The sequence below is a fragment of the Aptenodytes forsteri genome, unplaced genomic scaffold, assembly GCF_000699145.1.
Source record: "Aptenodytes forsteri isolate BGI_AS27 unplaced genomic scaffold, ASM69914v1 Scaffold317, whole genome shotgun sequence".
Lineage (NCBI taxonomy): Eukaryota > Metazoa > Chordata > Aves > Sphenisciformes > Spheniscidae > Aptenodytes > Aptenodytes forsteri.
The window spans coordinates 3,335-24,222 of record NW_008794415.1 but is presented as its reverse complement, the minus strand read 5'-3'; the positions used below and the strand labels follow the sequence as shown (position 1 = coordinate 24,222).

The following is a 20,888-nucleotide window of genomic DNA, read 5'->3' as shown; positions in this document are numbered from 1 at the left end:
CCCATTGAAATCACTTGGTCACTTTCTATTAACTTCAGCCTCAGTTGGAGCAATCTTAGGAGGAACACTCAGGGAAAAGTTCCATAGTGCTACAAGCATGAGCAATTAAAAAAAAAAAAAAATCCTCCTAGCACTTTTGGAAACTTTAATTTCTATAAATGGCCAATATTGGACACTCACTTTCACATCAAAATGAAGCCACGTAATAATTGTTTGATATTTAAGGGAACACAGAATATGCCTTGACTACAGGTGATGAATGCAGCAAATTCCTTTACAATATATATCCACTGAGGACAAAGTAAATAAAAATCTTTAAAAGTATTAACAGCTTTGTGTTGTGACTGACAAATTATTGTCTTTGTTTAGAGTGGAATAATTGTAAATTATTTATGCATAGTATTCTTTGGACTGCACACTGAGAAGTGTCTTGATCTGAAGCTACTGACTTATCCCATGAAGTTTTATTCCTTTAGGGTGGCCTATAACTTTAACGTGAAATAGTGTTTTTCAGTACACTGTGTTTCCCTCCAGATGGTTTCTACAGAATTTTGGCAGCCACATGCAACGATTAGCATGGTTGCCCTTCTAATCTCACACACTTTAAATAGACAAACCATATTCTTACAAAAACTATTATAGACTGTTCCGCAGATCTTTAACTATCAAACTGTGTTTGACTATCACAATAATCAGAATATCCTGACCCTATTGCTTGGGGTTTAGATAAAACTATCTAAGCACTTAGCTATTTAAAGAGAGGATTATATAGCAGACTCTTATAATTCATGGTGCTGTGTACAAATTTCTCTTGCTAGAGTAGCAGTATGTAAACAGCTACAGTCAGCATTCCCTCAACCAGCTATTGCATCTTGAAAATACATACACCAGCTAGCATGCACTTTTTCTGTGCATATTCCTAATATTAACAATCACAAACCCTATTAAAACTTAGCTTTGTGAGACATAAGACCAGTCTCTTTCCCTTTTGTAAATTAAAGATAGGATACTTGAGTGTTGCAGCACACAGGAAAGCAGAACTTTAAGTGGCATGTTGGAGATCTGATTTCATATATAAAACTGTAAAAACTAAGACAGGGGTTGTAACGAAAGGATACAATAATTACTTGAATACTGCCTCCTACTTCTGATCAGCCTCTCCTTCGAACAGTGAGCAAAAGCTAGAAGGTATGAGACTACCTCTCTCAGGTCCTTATGTTATGCCAAAAGTTTCAAATGATGAATCATAAACAGTAACAGAATTTTAAGATGGAAAGGGCCTTCTTCTGTGCTAACTTCACTGTTGCGTCCTTTAAGCCATTGGGGGGAGAGTAATGCAGGGAATAATACAATAATATTTACTTGTAGCATTTGCAGTCTCTGATGTCCACAGCATAGCTGCTTATGTCATTAATGTTTTATTTGAAATAATTTTATTATTGCGAACAGTTTGACTTACAGTGTCGGGGTTTTGAGGAATTTCCAAGTAGCTGAAGTACGTGGGGTGCAGTAGAAAAGTCACGTTATCTGTGCATAGCTAAGTGAGTGATGATTCCCAAGTTTGTTGTGTGTTTTTGGCAGTCAGTGATTTGGACTGGTGGGTGCAGGAGCTCACTTCCAGGCCAGACCAGAATAAAGTAAATGTAAAGTTTGCTTATGAAAGGAGATTTCTGTCTTATCTATAGAACTGAAACTAGGGGTAAATTCTTTCCTGACCTTTTCCCCCTTCCCTTTAAAACACTACAGTATTATGTTGATTTACAGCACTCTGAAAAATTTGATATTTTTCTCTTTAAAACCATCCTTATCGTGCCCAAAACAGAGGATAATTGGGTTTGGTTTTATTAAAATCCTTTCTGAACTTTTTACACTGTAGCTATTCTTCTCAAATGAGTCATACAATAACCATTCCCAGTTTGTAGCCAGTTCTCCAAAGAAGCAGAAGAAAAAAGAAACAACTTCCTTTTAAGGGAATGAGACCTGTTTGTAATGATAAACCTCTTTCCATTTCTATTTGAAGACATTTCCATAACCCAAGAATTGATAGTTATAAAAACACTACCTACTTTATTTGGATTACAAAAACATTCATAGCTATAGAACATTGTTTAATGTTAGGCTAAAGCATCTGTATATACACCCACACATAGGGGTACTGTTGAAATTACACGTGACATGTCAAACGAGCAGCTAGTTTACCAGAAATCTGTAAGAAACAGCTTGGAAATTGTTTAGTTTCATTTTACTTAATATTTTAAATAAATGAGTTTAAACAAAGAAGTATTTAATATTTATGTGGAATGAAAACAGTTCAAGAGTATGTAATTGTACAAGCTAACACAGCAGTTTCTTTTAAAGTGCTGTATGATTCCCAAAACTCATCATGCTGCTTGAATGCTGGAGTATTCATATGTTCTTAGAATTTGGGAAAATATCTACGTCACACATCGCTGCGACAATTTCTGTAACCTCTGAAAACCACTGTTATTTTAATAGCAGCTATGTTGTACATCTACTCAATTTCTGTCCACAGAAACTGTAACAGGTATTTAGGTGCCCTCACTGTGCATTTCATTCTCAGACTGTGGTCCTTCCAAGCTTCTTCCATTAGCCCTGCGACTAGTAACTAACAATTTCTCTAGTACCACATGAAAAAAGATTTAAACATTAAAAACTTGGGATTACTTGTTTTTTTCCTCTTGTGGGCGGGATCACTTTGCAATCCAGAATATCCAGAAATGTGTTCTAATTTTAATGAAAGCTGTAACTCGGGTAAGAACCAGATTTCAGTATCTGGTACTGTAAGGAAAATAGCATATGTCATGAGACTCGCGATAAATTTTAAAAAGTTGGCCAGATAGCCGTGGTTATTTTATGGGTTTTTTTAAGATACCTGACTATAGGTAAAATTTTTTCAAGATACTAGTTTTAAATGTGTAAAATGGGTGTTACTGCATACAAATTAAAACATTTCACTTGATGTGTTACTTAGATGGGAAATAAGAATAGAGTTATAAACTAGCTAAGGGTTGAAGGCAAAAAAACCCTGATATTAAATTTAGACACAAAAGCAGAGATGAATTGTTTAAGTTGTGTTGCCATCCATTTAGCTCTGAACCCCTGAACTATAGTTTTATTAGAGAGGTGGAGACAACAGAATTCTTTGTAACACGGATTTATATTACCAGAGGAGCTACAGCAGACTTCTTCTGTGTTGAAATAGATTAATCAAAACCAGCAGGTGAATGTCCTTGAATTACAATGGTTGCATTATTCAGAAACTGTAAAGATTGAATTTTTAAGGAAATCCAAATGGCATGTAGCTTGGGAAAGAGCCAGTTGTTTTTTGATGCTGCCATTTTTAAGTTTTTAATATAAGAAACTGGAGTATTGTTACAAGCAGATCTTTGGCATACATTTTCTATGATTTTATTTAATTATCTTCCTCTGAAGTATTATTATTATGTATTAACCCAAGCACAATATGGCATCTCTCATCCCAGATAGATTCTGAAGTACTTTAATGACCTTTGGCCAAAATCCGTGCAAGCTTGAAGACGTGTTGGCTAAGTCAAGGATGCAGTTATATACACAGAAGGCTGCAGCCCACACATTCACGAAATGCAGCAATCCTATAGCAAGAGCACCACTATGAGTGCCTTCTAGGAGGTAAAGTAGTATTTTCCTAACAAAACTTTCAGAGAGGAAAGGGATACAGGGTAACTAATGTAATCAGACCGTAGGCACAAGTTGGAATTTGGTTGGGACACCAAAAGTAGTCTCTCTCCTGCAAATGGATTTTTAAAAAGTGAAACTACTGCAGGTGGTCAGAACCCTCAGGTACACATTTCTTGGTAGGATTACTCAGGGGCTGACTCAGCAGGGACATGGCCACGTACTGAATGCACAGCGTTAACTTTCTGCAGCACTCTGGTTTTGTCAAGGAGGAAGGGCCTTGAAAAACGAAATCACAGTTTGAAGTTGTATTATTTACGTTTGATGCACAGTGTTTAGTTTTACCATAGACACAATTTTTATAAAAACATACTACTAAATATGACAGACAAATATCACCGCTGTTGCTAATCCCATGAAGTGATGCATAGCTCACAAATGCAGAGTATCAGTCAACTGTGGCCTCTAGGCACACATAGTAGATGTATGGGTACATCTCCATTTCCTGAAGACAAGGAACTGAAGTGTGAAAGTGTCAGTACCTTAGATATTTTTATAATGGAAGAGCACATGTAAAAAGCTTTGTGTTTTTTAAAGACATCATAGTTCCTGTGCATTATAATTTCACTGAACTTCCATGTAAATGTTGAAGTCAATTAGTGGGGACAAAACCTAGGACAAAGTCCTACTTGCTTAATTAGTTTAAATTAAGTAAGTCCTGGATTTTGCTGCTATCGAACATTCATATTTTGAAAACTTAAAGATCTGAAACCTGCTATAAGAGTATGATAGTTCTGAAGAATACTGTGCTACCCCAAATTACAGTCATATTCTCCCATGTAACCTTTTTTTATTCCCCCTGACCTTTGTTGGAAATGCACTACAGTTCTTCTAGCGTAGCGCTGTCAGCTTCTGGAGAGTTACTTGTTGGAAATGCACTACAGTTCTTCTAGCATAGCGCTGTCAGCTTCTGGAGAGTTATGCCACAGAGGTATGGCCTATTCTATACAGTGTTATTGAAATAAATGTTAGAACCTGCAGTCATGATAGGCTTCTATTCTTTTGTCTCTTCTTCCAAAACTATAAGATATAGAAATAAGGATTAAGAAAGATAATTGAAAAATGCTATGGGACTAAAATAAAAAAGGTTCAAATCTTACTGAGGATTAAGAAAGATAATTGAAAAATGCTATGGGACTAAAATAAAAAAGGTTTTCAAATCTTACTCAGATGTTAGAATAATAGTAAGTTTTAAAGAATTTTCTAAAAATAACAACAAAAGAAACAAGCACATGCAAATGAACAGGATAACCTTGACTGTATCAAACATCTGGAAAATATAAGCACACATAAAAGAGCTACTCATTTTCAGGATTTAACTTAATAACTCATCCCGTTCAAGAAGATTAACATGTGACTACAAAATACCTACTCACCATCAGAATATTTCACCCCAACATAGTTGTAGAAAGTTTTTTTGACAGCCCTAGTTATATTAGTTTAGGAAACAGCATTTCTTTTCATTTTGTGTGGCTACTGTTGCTTCAACTTTGCTACAAGATATCCTGCATATTTTTCAAATATTAAATGATGCATCTAACTTGGTTGCATTGTTATGGCCATATGGAACCTCCAAGTAACCTTAGTATGTATAAATCCAAAACCGTGCCAGATCTTCATGACTTGATTTTTAGAGTGAGCACTGCCCTTACTACATAAGAAAGCAACACACAACTGTGTCTTGTACAGAGTTAAGAGGCACTTTTTGTAAGTACTTCTGAAATTAAGGCTCTGGCAGCTACAAAACCCAAATCCTCCATGTAGTATTTCCCTTTAGATCTATGGAAAGTCCTTCAACTCCCAACAAAGGTGAAATACTAGCTTAAAAACATGAGGCACAAGCAGAAGAGGAAATGGAAATCACTCTGTCTTCTCTCATATGCATTGTGCTGCTTTCAGAACTTGCTCGTGAAAGAAAAAACAATCTGAAGGAACATATGACAATACGACAGCATGGTATTCATGAACAATTGTTCAAAGGAGTGTCAGGAAACCTGTGGTAATGGCAAAGTCAGCCCTGATCTGCGGCACTGTTCCAAATGCCAAGCACCAAATAAAGGGAGTAGAGGCTAGGAGGAACTTGTGAAGGCACAGCTAGAAACTGAAAAGACATTTATGTGGATCAGTTCTGTAATTTTGTATTTGTTTCCTGAGCAAGTGCTTCCCTATGATTCACGTTACTATATTATACATTGGAAATTGATGGGTGGTGTAGCTCCTTATCTCATGGCACTGTTTATAGCTGTCTAAGAAACCTTTACAGTCAGACACAAATTTCAGCGTATTGGTGATGTAAGAAGTAATTTAAAAATCAACTGAAGACCAAGAGTGTCATTTTAAGCAACTGTGAATAGGAATGTAGAAATGTACAGTGCTCTTTTTCACCTGAAAGAAGATAATCTGACTCAGATTGCCTCAGAAGACTTACGACTTTGCTGACACCTCTTTTACTAATACAATTTTGACGGAAAGGCAGTGTTATATGAACTGCTAATATATTCTCAAGTTTCTCTGGGAAGCACACTTTTTAAGGATTGCGTAGTCTTTAAACAGATGTCACAGGTCAGCACCTTCATAAATTAAATTCAGTGTCAGAATCAGTGTCCAGTTTCCTTTTCTCTTTATTATTTTGCCCTGAAACTTACCTTTTTCTTATTAACTTAAGCCTAATAATTAATTTAAAGAAAACACAGAGCAAGAGCATTTTAATGTCACTGTATCAGAGGGGATTGCTTTCCTGTTCTTTTCTTTTTGCATGGAAGAAACCAGAAATCTGCACATTGAAGTAAACCTTATCTCATCCTCTGTGCCTGAAGAAAGAAGCCTTGATGCCAGAGATTACTGTAATTTGTGAGAAGAAAGAGAAGACCAAGTCCAACCTCTCCCCTCATGCCCCCCACCCCATATTCCACACACGTTGCATAGGTATTTTACTCTGTGAAAGTGTTTATCCATGACTGACACCACAGGAGTGCAGCAAAGCTTTCTGCGTTAAAAAGAGGGGTCCAGAGATGGAAGGGATGTTTCAACAAGGACAACCTCAGCAGGTCTGCAGACACATACTTGCTTCACAATAACCAATATTAGCTGAAGGATGGAGTTGGGGCCTGCTGCTGAGAAGATTTTGCCTGAAATACTCCTTAGCTGTGTGCTCAGTCCAAGCAAAGCAGTCATACAGATATATTTCTGACCAGTCAAGTGCGGTTGTGGCAGGATCTGTATCTGAGATACTGGTTTAGATTGTGACTAATTGTGTTAAAATGATGGAGAAACTAGAGGTACACAAGGCCTAAGGGAGCCAAATGAAATGAAACCCGAGCACATGTAAATATCGTCTGGCCTGAGAGCATCTTACAAATGTAAAACTAAAGAAATCAAAAAAGTTCAAGGAAGCTTTTAAATGAAACGAAACTCACTTGGGCCAATGTGTGAGTTTTGCTTTAAGTGACATACAGGTATAACATGAGATTATGTGGATCCCTAAGGGAGAACACTGCTATCCGTAATACTATATAACTATAAAAACAGGGACGACTTTGTAGCATATTGTTTCCTCTTCCAGTAAGGAGAAAGATATACCAGAGTCCTACAATGTAAAAGGGACTGGCAATCACAAAGAAACATATTCACACGGTATTTCGACCACATGCGGACCGAAGACCTTCTCCAGATATTAAACTCAGTCCCACAATCTGTGGATTACTAAAAATGTTATACTCATTGGAAACTGTTGATGCCAGACAGCACAAGTCTCATTTGAAGACTTACTCATAATGATCTGATGGCAACTTATTAGAAGCAGCTTTTTAGTTGGATAACAGAGAAGCAAGAGGCACTGCATAGGACTGAGGCACTAGGTCACTCCTACAGCTATGACTGCCACTGTCTGTGCATCCAGCATGATTGATCCAGTCACTGAAACCAATTGTATTCCTTGTTCTTGATGAAACACACCTGCACATAAACATGGAACAAGGAATATTTTCTAGCCTTTAAAAAAAATGTTTGGGTCTAGAGCAGTGAAAGGTTTTGGGGAAAGATTTGGCTTGGCTCTCATTTTTAGGTGAGTTCGATTGCCATGCTCTTGCCTAGAACACCTGAAAAGAAAATATTTTTCATAAGAGGAAGGGTTCCTTCCCACCCTTTCCAGTTTCAGCTAAGATTGTGCTACAACATGATCCCATCGCTGCCTCTCTATTTTTATCCCAGGACCCAGCAGCTGATGAACCATGCCAGGGTTTAATTCTTCAGAGCTGGATGATGCAGGAATCCAGAAGGCCTGAATTCAAGCCTGATTTGAACAGGCCAATGCATCTTTAGTTTTTGCTTGAGTCAATTAGCACCCAATATCAATTTGTGCTAATTCCCAGTCTCTGCAACTTTTCCAGGCCTCTTATGCAAATCAGGCCTGGAAGCAAACAACAAGTGAATGACCCAGAAGGCTGGTACGGGGCTGGGCACCATTGTTCTCAGGCCATGCATTTCAGTGCTCCATTTGTTCCTGTAGTAACACTAAAAAAAATGGCAGGCCACAAAGATAACTATCTCCTCGGGCTTAATTATCGTACCCTTTGTACTGTTCTTGCCAGTGTAGAAAAGGAGGCATTCATGGTCCTCTCACTGCATTTAGATTCACTGGATTGTTTTTCACTGTTCCTGTAAATATAGAGGAAGAAAACTGTAACTCTGAGAGTTTGGGAAATTTTTGCTTTTGTAGAATGACAAGAGGTTTTAAAGTCAAATCCTTTTTGTAGTCAGAAATTGTGCCATGAAATCAGAAATCTTTTGGTAACATTATCCTCGTGATCTGGAAAATGACTTAAAAATGTAGCACATTTGGGAGCTGAATCAGGGCCTTTCAAATAAAGATTCAGTCATGAAAAAATGAGTTGGATCACACCTGTACTGATCTGTTAATTTAAAACTACTCAAGTAAAAATGGGCTCAAGCTGCAAAACTCAGGCAGATTTCCAACACCCTAGCTGTTCAAGGATGCATTCTTGGATTTGGTTTTGGTGTACTTCATGGGAGTCTATTCTTTATCAGATTAGTAAAATAACCTGGTTTTAGAAGAGCTAATATTACAGACTGAAGTCATGACTGAAAGTGAGGGCAGAGAAAGGAAAAGCAGGATAATGAGGAATTTAGAAAAAACACCATTTTAATATAGCTCAAAATTCAGTTTAAATTGGTTACAAGACCTGGGAGGCTTCGTACGTCTCTAGGACTCCCAGTCCTGTCTGCTCTGGCTATTGTCAGATTGGGCTGGAAGAAACTGAGGTTTGATACAATGTTTTTTTATACTCTTTTTTTATTCTTATTTCACTGCATGTATTCTATAGTCGTGTAATATTACTACTGAATGTTCATAATATGGTATAAAATAGGTGCAGAAATATTTTTCTGTTTTCTCTTTAAAGGATTATGACTGCCTCTTTCTTAAGGCCTTCTGAAATATTCCTTTTTAGTTAGTTAGTTTTTTAAAGATCAAAATGTGTCCTAATTATAGTGTTATGAAACCACAAATCAAGCCCTAGTACAAATTTATGGAGACCTCCTTAAGGGGATTACATTCTATTTGTATGCGGGGAATAATAAGTAGAAGTGAAAGGAAGATTTAGAATGATTAATTTGGTATTATGTGATTCTTGACTTGTTTTATATACATATTTATCTTGAAGGCATTAATTCTACACTTTGAAATTATTTGGTCCGGGAGGTACTGAGCTGAACAATAAGTAGCAGCTTCAGTAAGAAAACGTTAAAGCTAGCAACCAAAATTTCTCCAAGGTGTAACTGTCTTTACATTCACTTACCTATGATTTTGGGGATTGTGAATAAGAGCACCATCTAGTGATAATCAATAATATGTCGGTATCATGAAAAGGTGATTATTCAGTCTGGACATAAAGGCACACTGCTAATTCACTTAGCAAAGGGATTTGGGGGCTTGAAAGGAAACAGTGTTCCAGTTGTGATTTCCAGTTCAGTTTAATGACTAGGATCTTCCCCTAGATAGTCCTAAACATGCGCAACAGATCTAAAGACTAATTTTGGCTGACAGTATGGATACCATGAGATAACACTTTAAAACTAACATTTTGTTTCATAAACTAATGATGTAATTTTATTATGTATTATTGTAACAAAACCCACAAGTTTGTGAATGGCTCATTTTATATTGTTCAGCATAACATACTTATTCCACTGACTAAGAATTTAGGTGAAACCATTCTAATTTGCCAGGTATCAAGTTTTTTGGAAAGCAAACAATTTTGAAACTTTGGGCTTTTTTCAGTGAAGGATGTCAAACAGCCGCTCCTCTCTAAGGATCTTAGGCATTAAATAGTATTACATATTATAATTTGCTTAAAACATCCATGCTTAATGATAGTTTTTGTCTAATTTGAAGAATTTTATAAGTGGGTCTTACACTGTCCATTCTGCAAGTATTATTTCAGTGTGCGGGAAGACCATTATGAATATATGATAATATGTAAAGCTATTTATCCCTTTCAGATTATTTCCACATGCATCCTCTGTAATTAAATCAGTGGCTTATGGCAGCTAGTCTTTGAAGTGATCTCTGCAAAATAGGAAAATGTAATTTGTGGAACAAAATGCTGATCAGTCTATTCCAGCCACATCTGTTAAGCTCTAGTAGTTCAGAGATTTCTGTGATGAGAGAGTTCATGCAAAGCAGAAAGTTTCCTGTATTTCTTTCAGTCCAAAGGAAGTTCACTGGAAGTGGTGGCCACTATTCCAACCAAGTACAAGGTTTGAAGTCTGAGGCATTGTTTGCCCACAATTTTCAGTGAATTCACTGAAAGTGATGCTTGAGTAAGTAGCTGTACTTGTGTATTTAAATAAAAGTGTTACCAAGAGAATGGTAAGAGAAAGCAGAGCAAGAATTTCTGGCAGAGAAGACAAGGCTCTAGAGAGGTAAATAGAGAGATGATCTCTTCAGGAGCACCAGTGGTGGTGGTTGAGTAAAGCTAATAGAACTCATGATGTGATTCCCCTTGATTGCAGTACATCTTGGAAACACCTGATATTATACAGGTATAGACAACCGTTATAATTACCGTTACACAATTCTCCATGTAAATGCTTTTCTTGGGGAAGAAAAGCAGGTTTTTTGCAGGACCCTTAGAGCCTTTCCAAAGTGATGTCAGTTAAACTGTTGAAGATGCACGTACAACAAGATGGGTGTGCCAACACAAGGAGTTACTGTCTGACTTGTCCAGCCACAGCTGTGCCTGCTGAAAAGGTTGCCACCCACAGCTGCTCGGCACTCCTCTCTCTTTCCTCCTCCCTATCCTAACCTGGAGGTTCTACACTTGAAATCTTACAGATGAGCTGCTCGTATGATTGTTCCCTGAGCTCTCAGGCAAAATTAGGTGAGTTAGCAAAGCCCTGGTATCTAAATAGTTTAAGAAATACTTGCTTATTTCAACCAACACAAGCCTGTCTATTTGCAGAGTTGAAGAAAGCAAGAGGGCAGTTACAAGTAGTCCCTTCAACCAGTGAACATTTGCAACTGAGAGATATGTCCACAGTCTAAATTTTCTCCTTAGCTTACACTGACACATTATCAGTCCTGTAATAAATGGCCTCTAGTTTCTAGTAATGTCAGTCTAGTACCTATTATTAGCAATCATTTCACTCTCTTATAAATATGCAAACTGAAATGTCTTCAACTCAAGTGAGTATCTTTGTCCTTACAAAGACTTCCAAGACAGCTTGGAAATGAAATGTACAATTACTAAATAACTTGAAAAAAGTTACATTATTTAACAGTGTTATTGGAATACCCCGAAGTCTAGGGTTTTTTTGTTCCTTTGAAGGGAATGACTTCTGCTAGACACAGAAAATTGTAGTAAGTAGATCCCTAGCAAAAACGGCTACACCCTTCCCAATGAGGATTTTTATTCATGATATCTGCTTCTAATTAAATAACTGCACTATATTATACATACTAAGGCCCAATCCTTTGCCCTTTGAAGTCAATGGCAAAGCTCCCATTGAGTTCATGGGAAAAAATGTAACTCCTTTGTTAAGGCTTCCTTTATAGCAATTTCAACTGTTAGGTTTTTAAAACAAAGATTCATCTTTGCCACCTTTGCCTGCAGACAACAAGCAGTTCCTGATACTCCTTGTATTAGGCAGAGAGTACTAGGAAGGGGAAATTTGGTCTTATTAAATTATGTTCCCCTGTCATTCCGTTTGTTTTTCTTTCTGTTACTGTAAAGTGCCACAATGGACATATGATTGTCTTGCATTATCTTTATATTAGAAACTTTCTTGAAATTCAGTATTGTAGCAATTTATGCCATACGTGGCATGTTTATGCTATAGAGAACATATCAAATGAAACCAGCAGTATAGAAAACCATAGCTTATCTACTTTCTTCATAGTTTTGACCCATCACCAGTTCATCTGCTAATGAACTGTAATATAAAACATGCTTACAAAAAACAAAGCATCCAGCTTCCTAAATGGGACCATATTTCTAAAATATACTTACAAAAAGGCAAGTTTATAAAATAATGATTCTACAACTATGCAGTCCAGGATGACATAACTCTTTTGAAGCAAAAGGTTACCTGTGCATTTGATGCCCCATCCCAGATGTAGGAAGGAGATACCAAGCAAAGGAGGAAACTTAAAGGATTCAAAATACATTTCTGTGGAATTAGAAAGAAGACTTGTAGACAGTGTTTCCCTGCTAAACAAGAAAAGAAGATCCTGTGCTGTGCCCAGGACTGCAGCACATGATAGAGCGCTCAGGGTATGAGCCCATTTGCTCTGGCAAGCTTAGAGCTAGGTTTTTGTTAAAATTTACCTTCCACATAAGCAACAAATAAAGCAGCCAATTCTTCACTGTTCTTAGCACCCCACGGAGAGCAAGGTGCTGAGGTGTTTTGAAGATTTGTGGCTTTCATGCTCAACACCATGTTGTATTGGCAGGCAGCCAAAAAATAGCACTTTGATTTTGGTGCACACTGAAGTGTTTCAGTCTAAATGTGCATTAGTCTCATCCTAACATCCACACTGACTATGGACTACGGATTCTAATGAAATGGGACAGATGGGAAAAATTACAGAAAAGGAAAAAGAAATCCACTGTGTGACTTGTGTACATTAGATCTGAAATTTAAAACCTTCAAGCTGATATCCAGGGGCTTTTTTTACTGCCAGTTTCGTTCCAGCCAATGAACAGTGCTTGTAAGTACTGGTTGCAATCTAAACGTTATCATCTTTGTCCATAGTTAATTCCATGCACAGAATTGTTCCTCTTAAAGTTGAAGCTATCTCTGCAAATCAGTCTCATTTTATAGAGTGCTAAGCATTTAACCGATGAAATATGGTCCCTTAAAGTAATTTCTGCTCTAAATATTTCTGCTGTAAATATGAAGAACACTGAGTTCTGTATTTGGAAGAAAGCCCTTCCATGATATGCATAAATTGCTAGCTGTATCCTCTCAAACAATCTGACACAATCCTAACGGGCTTTGTAAACAACATTTCCTGTTGTGATATTTTAATGTGAACATGGCCAAAAGTCTTACTATTACATTCACATTCACAATAAGAATGCAATGGCAGAAAATACAGAACAATGAAACATAATAATGTCATGCAGTGTATTTTAAATGTTTCCAGCAAAGAAACTGAAAAATGAAGCAAAGCTCTATACAAAGCAGCTAATCTAATTTAGTAGGAATACACTGTTTGGTTTTTTTAGTTTGTTTAGTTTAAATCAGTGTGAATTATGTTGTTCATTCTATTCCATTGAAAACTCTCCTAGCATGAGAGTTGGAAAAGTATCTATTGGAAACAAGCGCAAATGAATACTACCATATATTCAAAGCATGCTTGTATTTGCCTAAATACTGTGGAAAGCGTGCCAAAACCAGCTTGGTATGTAGTTCTGTATATCCAAAACAGGGTATACAATCATGTGCTAGTTCAGCCTGCAGTTTTTAAACAACTAGATGGGACTTTAGTACTGAACATTTCCACTGGCACAATAGCCGTAATGCAAAAGTTTGAAACTAGAAAACGCAGACCCCCAACCTTTGGAAGTATATATAAACCTTTGCTGGTAAAGGTGTATGAATTTTTTTTCCTCATTATTTTACTAACTAGCAATGGCAGATTTTCAGGAACAGAGTTATTTAGCAGTGGTCTATGTTAGTTAGATTTTGGGAACTTCAGTTTGTTCCTTTGTTTTGTAAAATAAATTAACCTAATCTCTATAAAGCCCAGCTTCTTCCCAGTTTGTCAATGGAAGTTTTGTCATTTACTTGAGTGGAAGCTGAACTAGGTCATCTAAACATATGCAAAAATGTATTGGTTATTAAATTGGGTCAAGGCTCATAACAGGGTCAAAATCCTCTCCAGAAAAGATAGATAAACCCACAATTTTCCACATAACTTCTTATGTGAAAGAATACGTAAATATGCTTTACAGGGTTTTCTGAATATCAGCAAATACTGGCTGTGTCAGATGGTCTGAAGAGTGAATTTGAGAATAAGAATTTGTCCAGGCTGCAAAGACAAACTATGTTTGGAAATGTATTAGCTAGCAAATTTAAACAAACAGTTTTAAATACAGTCCAAGTAAGGCAAGTTGTGTTTAAAATCATGTAGGTTAACTCTAAACTCCCCTCCTGTGCTGCCAAAGTTCAACTACCATGTTTTAAACATGGCTTGCTCTGTCTACTGCTAATGCATAGTTGTATTCAAAATCTGTTTAAAATGTCAATTTATACAAATAAGGAAGTATCAGCAAGGTCGTGTTAGCTCAGTACTGAGCCTTTACACAGCATGCTGAGCATCTTCATTTCAAACACAGTAGCGTGTAGTGAGATCCTACTTGACTACGCAAAAACGAGTATATTTTCAGAAGCAGACGGCACCAAAGCACCAACTCCAACTCCAAGATGACTTTTAATGTCATCTGGAGATGATCTGAAACACAGAAGAGTCTCCTACCTCCATCTTACTAGGAGGATGGTGCTCCTCGCCCATCAGTGCACAGGCAAGCAAGGGAGCAAAAAACCACTGCTTCAGCAACTGATGGTTTGTACTCATCTGTGTGACTTAGCACTGAAGTGGGCTAGGAGCACAGGTATAACACAGCTATATTTATCATGTCTCAACTAGAATATAGTGACCAGAATGTCAGCTTTTACTAACCTAGTTTTTTCTGCCTGGAAGTGTGAGCATTTGCCAATGGTGACAATGTAAGAGAGTGCCAGGGACCTGAAAAAGTTGCCTTAAACCCAGCAGCTTTGATGTACTTTGTGGGTGGACCAACTGTGTGCTAACATACCTCTCATATATGTGACAGTGACATGCTTTGCCTTACCTCAGGATCAAAAGCATAACTGTGCTAACATGTCTTATCCTTTATTTTTTTTCTACTAGACTAAGTGTAAAGGTCCACTTGATGAAAGCCACTTGGGGTTGTTCTGCGTGTGTCAAGTATTTTGGATAAATGCAGGGAGAAAGTCAAACTACCACAACAGAGCCCACCTCTGTACATATCCAGCATTAAGTAATCATATTCAGACATCAGTGTTTCACACTGTTGGTTCAGGTTGTTCCCAAGTCTTTGAGTTTCACTTTCAGTTGCAGGTTCCAATGAATCCAAAATGATGAAACCCAGACTTGAATTGAAATCTGAGCGTTTTGATGGACAAGTGCACAAGGCTGAAATGACCAGGCAGCCGGTTGTCACATGTCACTACTGAGCCAAAGGTAAAACTACTATTTGTGCAGCAGCAGCAGCAGAAGTCTATTTCAGAAATTGGCAAAATAGTCACAAACTCTGTAAGTTTTGCAGGAAGCCTAGTTGAGGCCATTGGATTTGAACCCTGAATTAGCAAAGTATTTCACAGGATTAATTCGGACTATAGTTAACATTTACAAGACAATGGAAAATTGCATGATATTTGGCATGTTTGGAAATAAGAAAATGTCCATAGTAGAGCAAAAATTTTCAGGGTGCAAAATCACATTGGTAAGAGTTTCAAAATATCCATTAAGTTCTTTCAAATAAGTTAGCATTTTAGAGGATAGGCATTGTAACTGTAGTTATGCACTGGCAAACTGGCATGGTAGAAATTAAAGGAAGGGAAATGTTACTATTTTATTTTTCTAAAAATTTAGTTGAAAAAAATTGCTGAAAAAGTACCTAAAATCTGTCAGCACTTTAAAAAAAACCCCGCTGTGTTTCTCCATATGCAACTACTTATTCTGCTGCTGCTGATAATCAGGGAGAGATCAGGATGAATGCTGTCATAGATATAAAGTAGGACAACATGATCCCCTTTGAAGATATCTTTCTTGCTGAGGTGTATGTATGTAGAAATATCTCTGTGTATACTACATATAGACCAGAGTACTTCTGGAACGGAGGTGATCTGAATTCAGTAACGAGTGAGGCACCTTGTCTCCATAACATTAGTTTCCCCAATGTCTCAAGCGTGAAAACCTACGACACAACTGATCATATGGATTTTTAAGCATCTGTTCATTTTTACTTTTAGGGTATTGATAGGAAAAAGAGGACTGAATTTCCTCTGAAGTGCTTAGAGATCTGAGTCATGCAAGGTACCGCCCTTGAATAGTAGAACTATTCAGTTAAGTTCCCAAACTTAAATTAGCAAGACTTTGACAGATACAAACAATGAGTTCATCAAATTGCTGTTTGGTGTAGGTAACAAATATGCTGAGAGTAAAGTATCTCTATTGCAACCTGATAATTTAATGGAGTTACATCATGGTTGAATTATAAATCTAAATCATCTATAGGACAACTCTACCTGTTGCAAAAGAGATGCTTCTTAAAGGATATAGCTTCATTATATATAACATAACTGGTATTGTTAAGTATTAGTAGAAAGGACTTTCTTTCAACTCCAGTCCAGAATTTTCAAGTCCAGAAAATCATACATTATTTTGTACATACAGGTTTTATATATTTTAAACTAAAAACTGCAAAGAAATTTACAAGAAAGAAAATCGATGATATTCATTAAAAAAGCATTCTTTCATATATCTCACAGTGGAAACAGAAAGGACGTCACGTGTCACTTTACGCTCATATATATCTTGAATTCTTAGCCATCTAGGGTCACTGTTGTACTGAGATTTCCCAACCGTCTCCTGCTTTGGGAAAGCTGTCCTACAGTGCAGTACTGACATGGTTTAGTGTCTTGGTGCATACACAGCACAACTGATACAACCAGTGTTTTCCTTAGCTTTGTACTCCCGATTATCTTTTTTTTTTTAAATAACATTCATTTATTAGATATCCTGCTTAGCACAATATGTCTTTTGACGCAGTCTTTAAAACAGATTTTTTTAAAGTCATTAAGGTATATGTGAACAGTATATAGAATATGCAAATTCTTTTTAACTGAAAATAAATTTTTATGAAGCATTTACAACATTAGTGGACATAACAAAGTAAGCTGATGTATGGAGCCAGGGTTGGGAGGAGGAGGGGTGTTAAACAATTTGTATGCCTCTCCAGAAAATGAGTCAAATGTTTTCAAAATTTACGTTTTGAGTAAGAGTTAAAAATGGACAAACAAAATGGTACTTTGTGATACTTTAAAAAAAAATCCATTTGTTGCAATCCCACATCTAATAAATTACTGAAATGTCTTGAATCTAATTTAATGGTTGTAAAATCATTTGCTGATGAAGATTTCCTATTTTATGCGCTGGTGAGAAAAGATACCGAGGTATTTCTTGGGAAGGCAAAAGGTTTGTCTCTATCTCTCTGTTAACACTTTGCATGATAATGGAAGACAATGCTTTATACTACAGGCAAAACTCTCATGGATTTTAGCGAGAATGCTACTTGCATATATGCTTTAAGAGCTAGGCAACAAACAATGGGGGGAGGGTTTACGTATTTTTCTATAAATGTAATAAAACAATACTTTAAAAGACATAAACTGGGAAAAGTTGCTTCTGGCATTGAACTGCAGTGACTTATTTCATTAGCTTTAAAAACAGTATGTTTCCTTTATCAAAACGGTAGATAAGTGTGAATTTGGGATTTTTGTATCCTGCCACATTTTCAAGGCTTATCTCATTTCCTTCCATTTCACATCCCTCTCCCCTTTAGATCTGTATCACAACCACTGCTCTGCTCATGACCGGGGCCTAAGTGCGCGTCCCTCTGCAGCAGTCCAGGGGTATACAGTGCTCAGGTTGTGACGGCAACCAGGCGAGCAACCCCTCTGCTGCTTTCCCAGCTCCTGTGAGCTGAGACCCAAAAGACAGAAATAACACACTTCTGACAAAACCTCGGCTGGTGTAAATTGGCAATGACCCACTGGTTCCATGGAGCTACGTTAGTATGCACCAGTGGAGAAGCTGAACCTTGAACTGAAAACAAAACCAAACCAAACCATTTTTTATTGTGTTTAGGAATCACAACCTTTGGATTTTGCAGCCAGTAGGAAAATTACTATGTGCTAGTTGGGTAATTCTTTATTCTTTCATGAGTTATTAGATTCAGTTTTCACAGATAACAGAATAAAAGCTGAAAACATTGCCTCTCCCCAAAAAGGGTCACACACAGTGTAGCTGCAGACCCCCCACCTTGCCGTGCCTCAACCTCACGGTGGTGCCTGACCTGGAGACCCACGTCTGCGCGCCTCTGAGAGAGCCCAGGCTCCCCGGGGAGAACGGCGAAGCCTGCTGACAGAGTGAGTCCCAAAGCAAGCTGTGGCCTGGCAACTCTAAGTTTCAGGTTTTCAGCCAGATATTAGTGTCAATTTTCAAGTCTCCCTGATCCTGACCAACTCTTAAGCGTGGAGAAATGAATGATCTGGAACTCATAAAGCACCCAATCCACCATACTTATAACACTTATAGATGCTGATACGCGTGTACTCTTACAAAGGGTGTTCTGAAGTATTGTATTACGTGGCCTTTTGATTGGGTTCATTTGCAAGGAAACAAACTCACGCTTCTTTGATTTTTTTTCCTAAAAATACATATTATTATTTTTCTAAATTTAGATATATTTTACTGGTGGATTTTCCCATTAGAAGTAAGGCACAACTGTTACCATGGATCTAGTTCTCAAGTCCCAAATTTTAGTGGTAAAACAGAACCCAGACCTAAGTGCCACAGTCTAGGATGTGATTATGAAAAAAAAAAAATTGTGTAGCCCATTTTTATGAGGAAAACTAAAGCTTAATCAGAATCTTGTGTTCAAACTACCGTGCTTTTTACTTTTGGTTTTATGTAATCAAGGCCACTCGCCTTTCACCGTTACTTACAATTTTTTAAGTTCTAGCTACAAGTTTTCACTAGATGGCAGGATTCCACTGTCATCTATTGTCAGTGGCTTGCAAAGCAACAGTTGCTCATCGGTAGGAAAAAAATTTAAACACGTTCAAGTTTTGCAAAATATAAACCGAAAAAACTTAACAGTAATGAGAAAAATTATACAAACACTCAATAAATCATAGCTTTATTACTGAATATGATTAATATTATGGGCTGGAAATCATGGAAAATAATAGTGAAAGATGTTCTTTTCTTGACAGAGGAACTAAAAGGACCTTCTTTTATAAGATGAAGTAGACTTACTGTTCCTGCTATTTGTGAAAAAGTTAACTGATCCAGTAAATTAAATTTAACTAATTAATAAATATATTGACAGCTTAAGAAAGCTAGCGCTTAAATAGCTAAACTACTTATCTAAAATACTATATCAAAGCACAAAAAACTTAACACTCAATGTACTGGATTACCAAGATACTAAAAGGTGATAAGATACATTTTAATCTCTCTCCCTCAATTTAACGAGGCAGAATTCATCATATGATGACGCGTCCCAGTATCATTTCAGCCAGTGGTATTTTGCTGACCTCAGAGCTCTGGACAAAATTTGTCCCTCTTGTCTAGGAGAACAGAATGCAGCTCCATACAGTTACATAAGCCTTAATAACCGTGACAAATCTTCATTGTTGCACCAGTGGAGAAGCTGTTGCAATGGAGCGAGCACTGCTTTTTAACAAAACTACTTTTTAACTATTATTGTTGCAACTTGGGGTTACCAATTCTTATTTTTTATTTATTCTGAATTTCTACTGTCTGTTTTGCTCTCATTTTATACATGAAGATAATTTATGAAGTGTTCAGTAATTTTCAGTGTTGCTCATGAAGTCTAAGAGGGAATGTTTGGCATCTATTAAAGCTGCTTCTAAGGCTGGATAACTTTCCAAAACCAGAGATAACTCAGTGTAATGCTTTCCAGGATTCCAAAAATAGTAAGAACATTTTCTCATGATAGAGCTGTATTTATTCTATGCCTAGAGTAGAAAAAGTATCACAAATAGATGACTGAAACAGCATTTCCTAATATGAGATTAAGTTTTGCGATATGCCGAGTGCATTCAAAAACATAGAGCGAATCAAACAGGAGCTGACAGGCATACATCATTTCACAATTTCAAAGCATTAGCATTTAAGAAAATGTTTGCAATACTTGCAAGCTACCAAAAAGTAATCATTCCTTTTTATTGAAGCAAACATAATCAGCACCTGTAGAATCTCTGCAAAATATGTTAGCAAATTCAAACGAGCGTCACAATAAGATCCACACCAACCATTTCACTGGAAGCAGTATATATTTAAACAAACTATTCTCTTCACTCGTGTTCACAAAACACCGATAACATCTTTCGCACATGATCCTACCTTGGCGATTTGCAAAGGCTGCTTTTGCTCCTTGCCACCTTGCAATCTAAAGCCCCAAGGCGCCCCTCCACTCATAGCAATGCAGAGATAATCCCCTGTGCCCATTTTCCTGGTGCAGTTAGGCAGCATTCATTTACAGAAGAACATGAAAAATTTGTCTTGCAGATGTTCAGCGAGCTGGAGATTCGTCTGCCAGGCAGAGCTGGAGACCCAGAGCACCACACTGTTGCTGCTGCTGTGTACTGCACTAGCGAATGCAGTCATTCAGAAGAATGTAAGAGCTCCCTCGGATCGAGGGCACAGCCCACTCTTTCGTCAGATTTCTACGCTCAGCCCACCTTCAAAGTAAAGTAAGTAATGTTGAGAAAATGCACACAAAGAGACTCGGCCATGAGGCAGAAAAGGCTGT

General features: G+C 37.2%; 1 protein-coding gene across 1 annotated transcript in view; it reads right to left on the bottom strand.

The window, feature by feature from the left end:
- Positions 1-20,599, bottom strand: part of SYNPO2 (synaptopodin 2) — a 78,678-nt gene extending 58,079 nt beyond the window's left edge. The window contains exon 1 of the mRNA XM_009289366.2: positions 20,480-20,599. Within this exon, the coding sequence (XP_009287641.1) occupies positions 20,480-20,584 (105 nt within the window). The 5' untranslated portion in view covers positions 20,585-20,599. The remainder of the gene's footprint in view (positions 1-20,479) is intronic.
- Between the last annotated feature and the right edge of the window lie 289 nt (positions 20,600-20,888).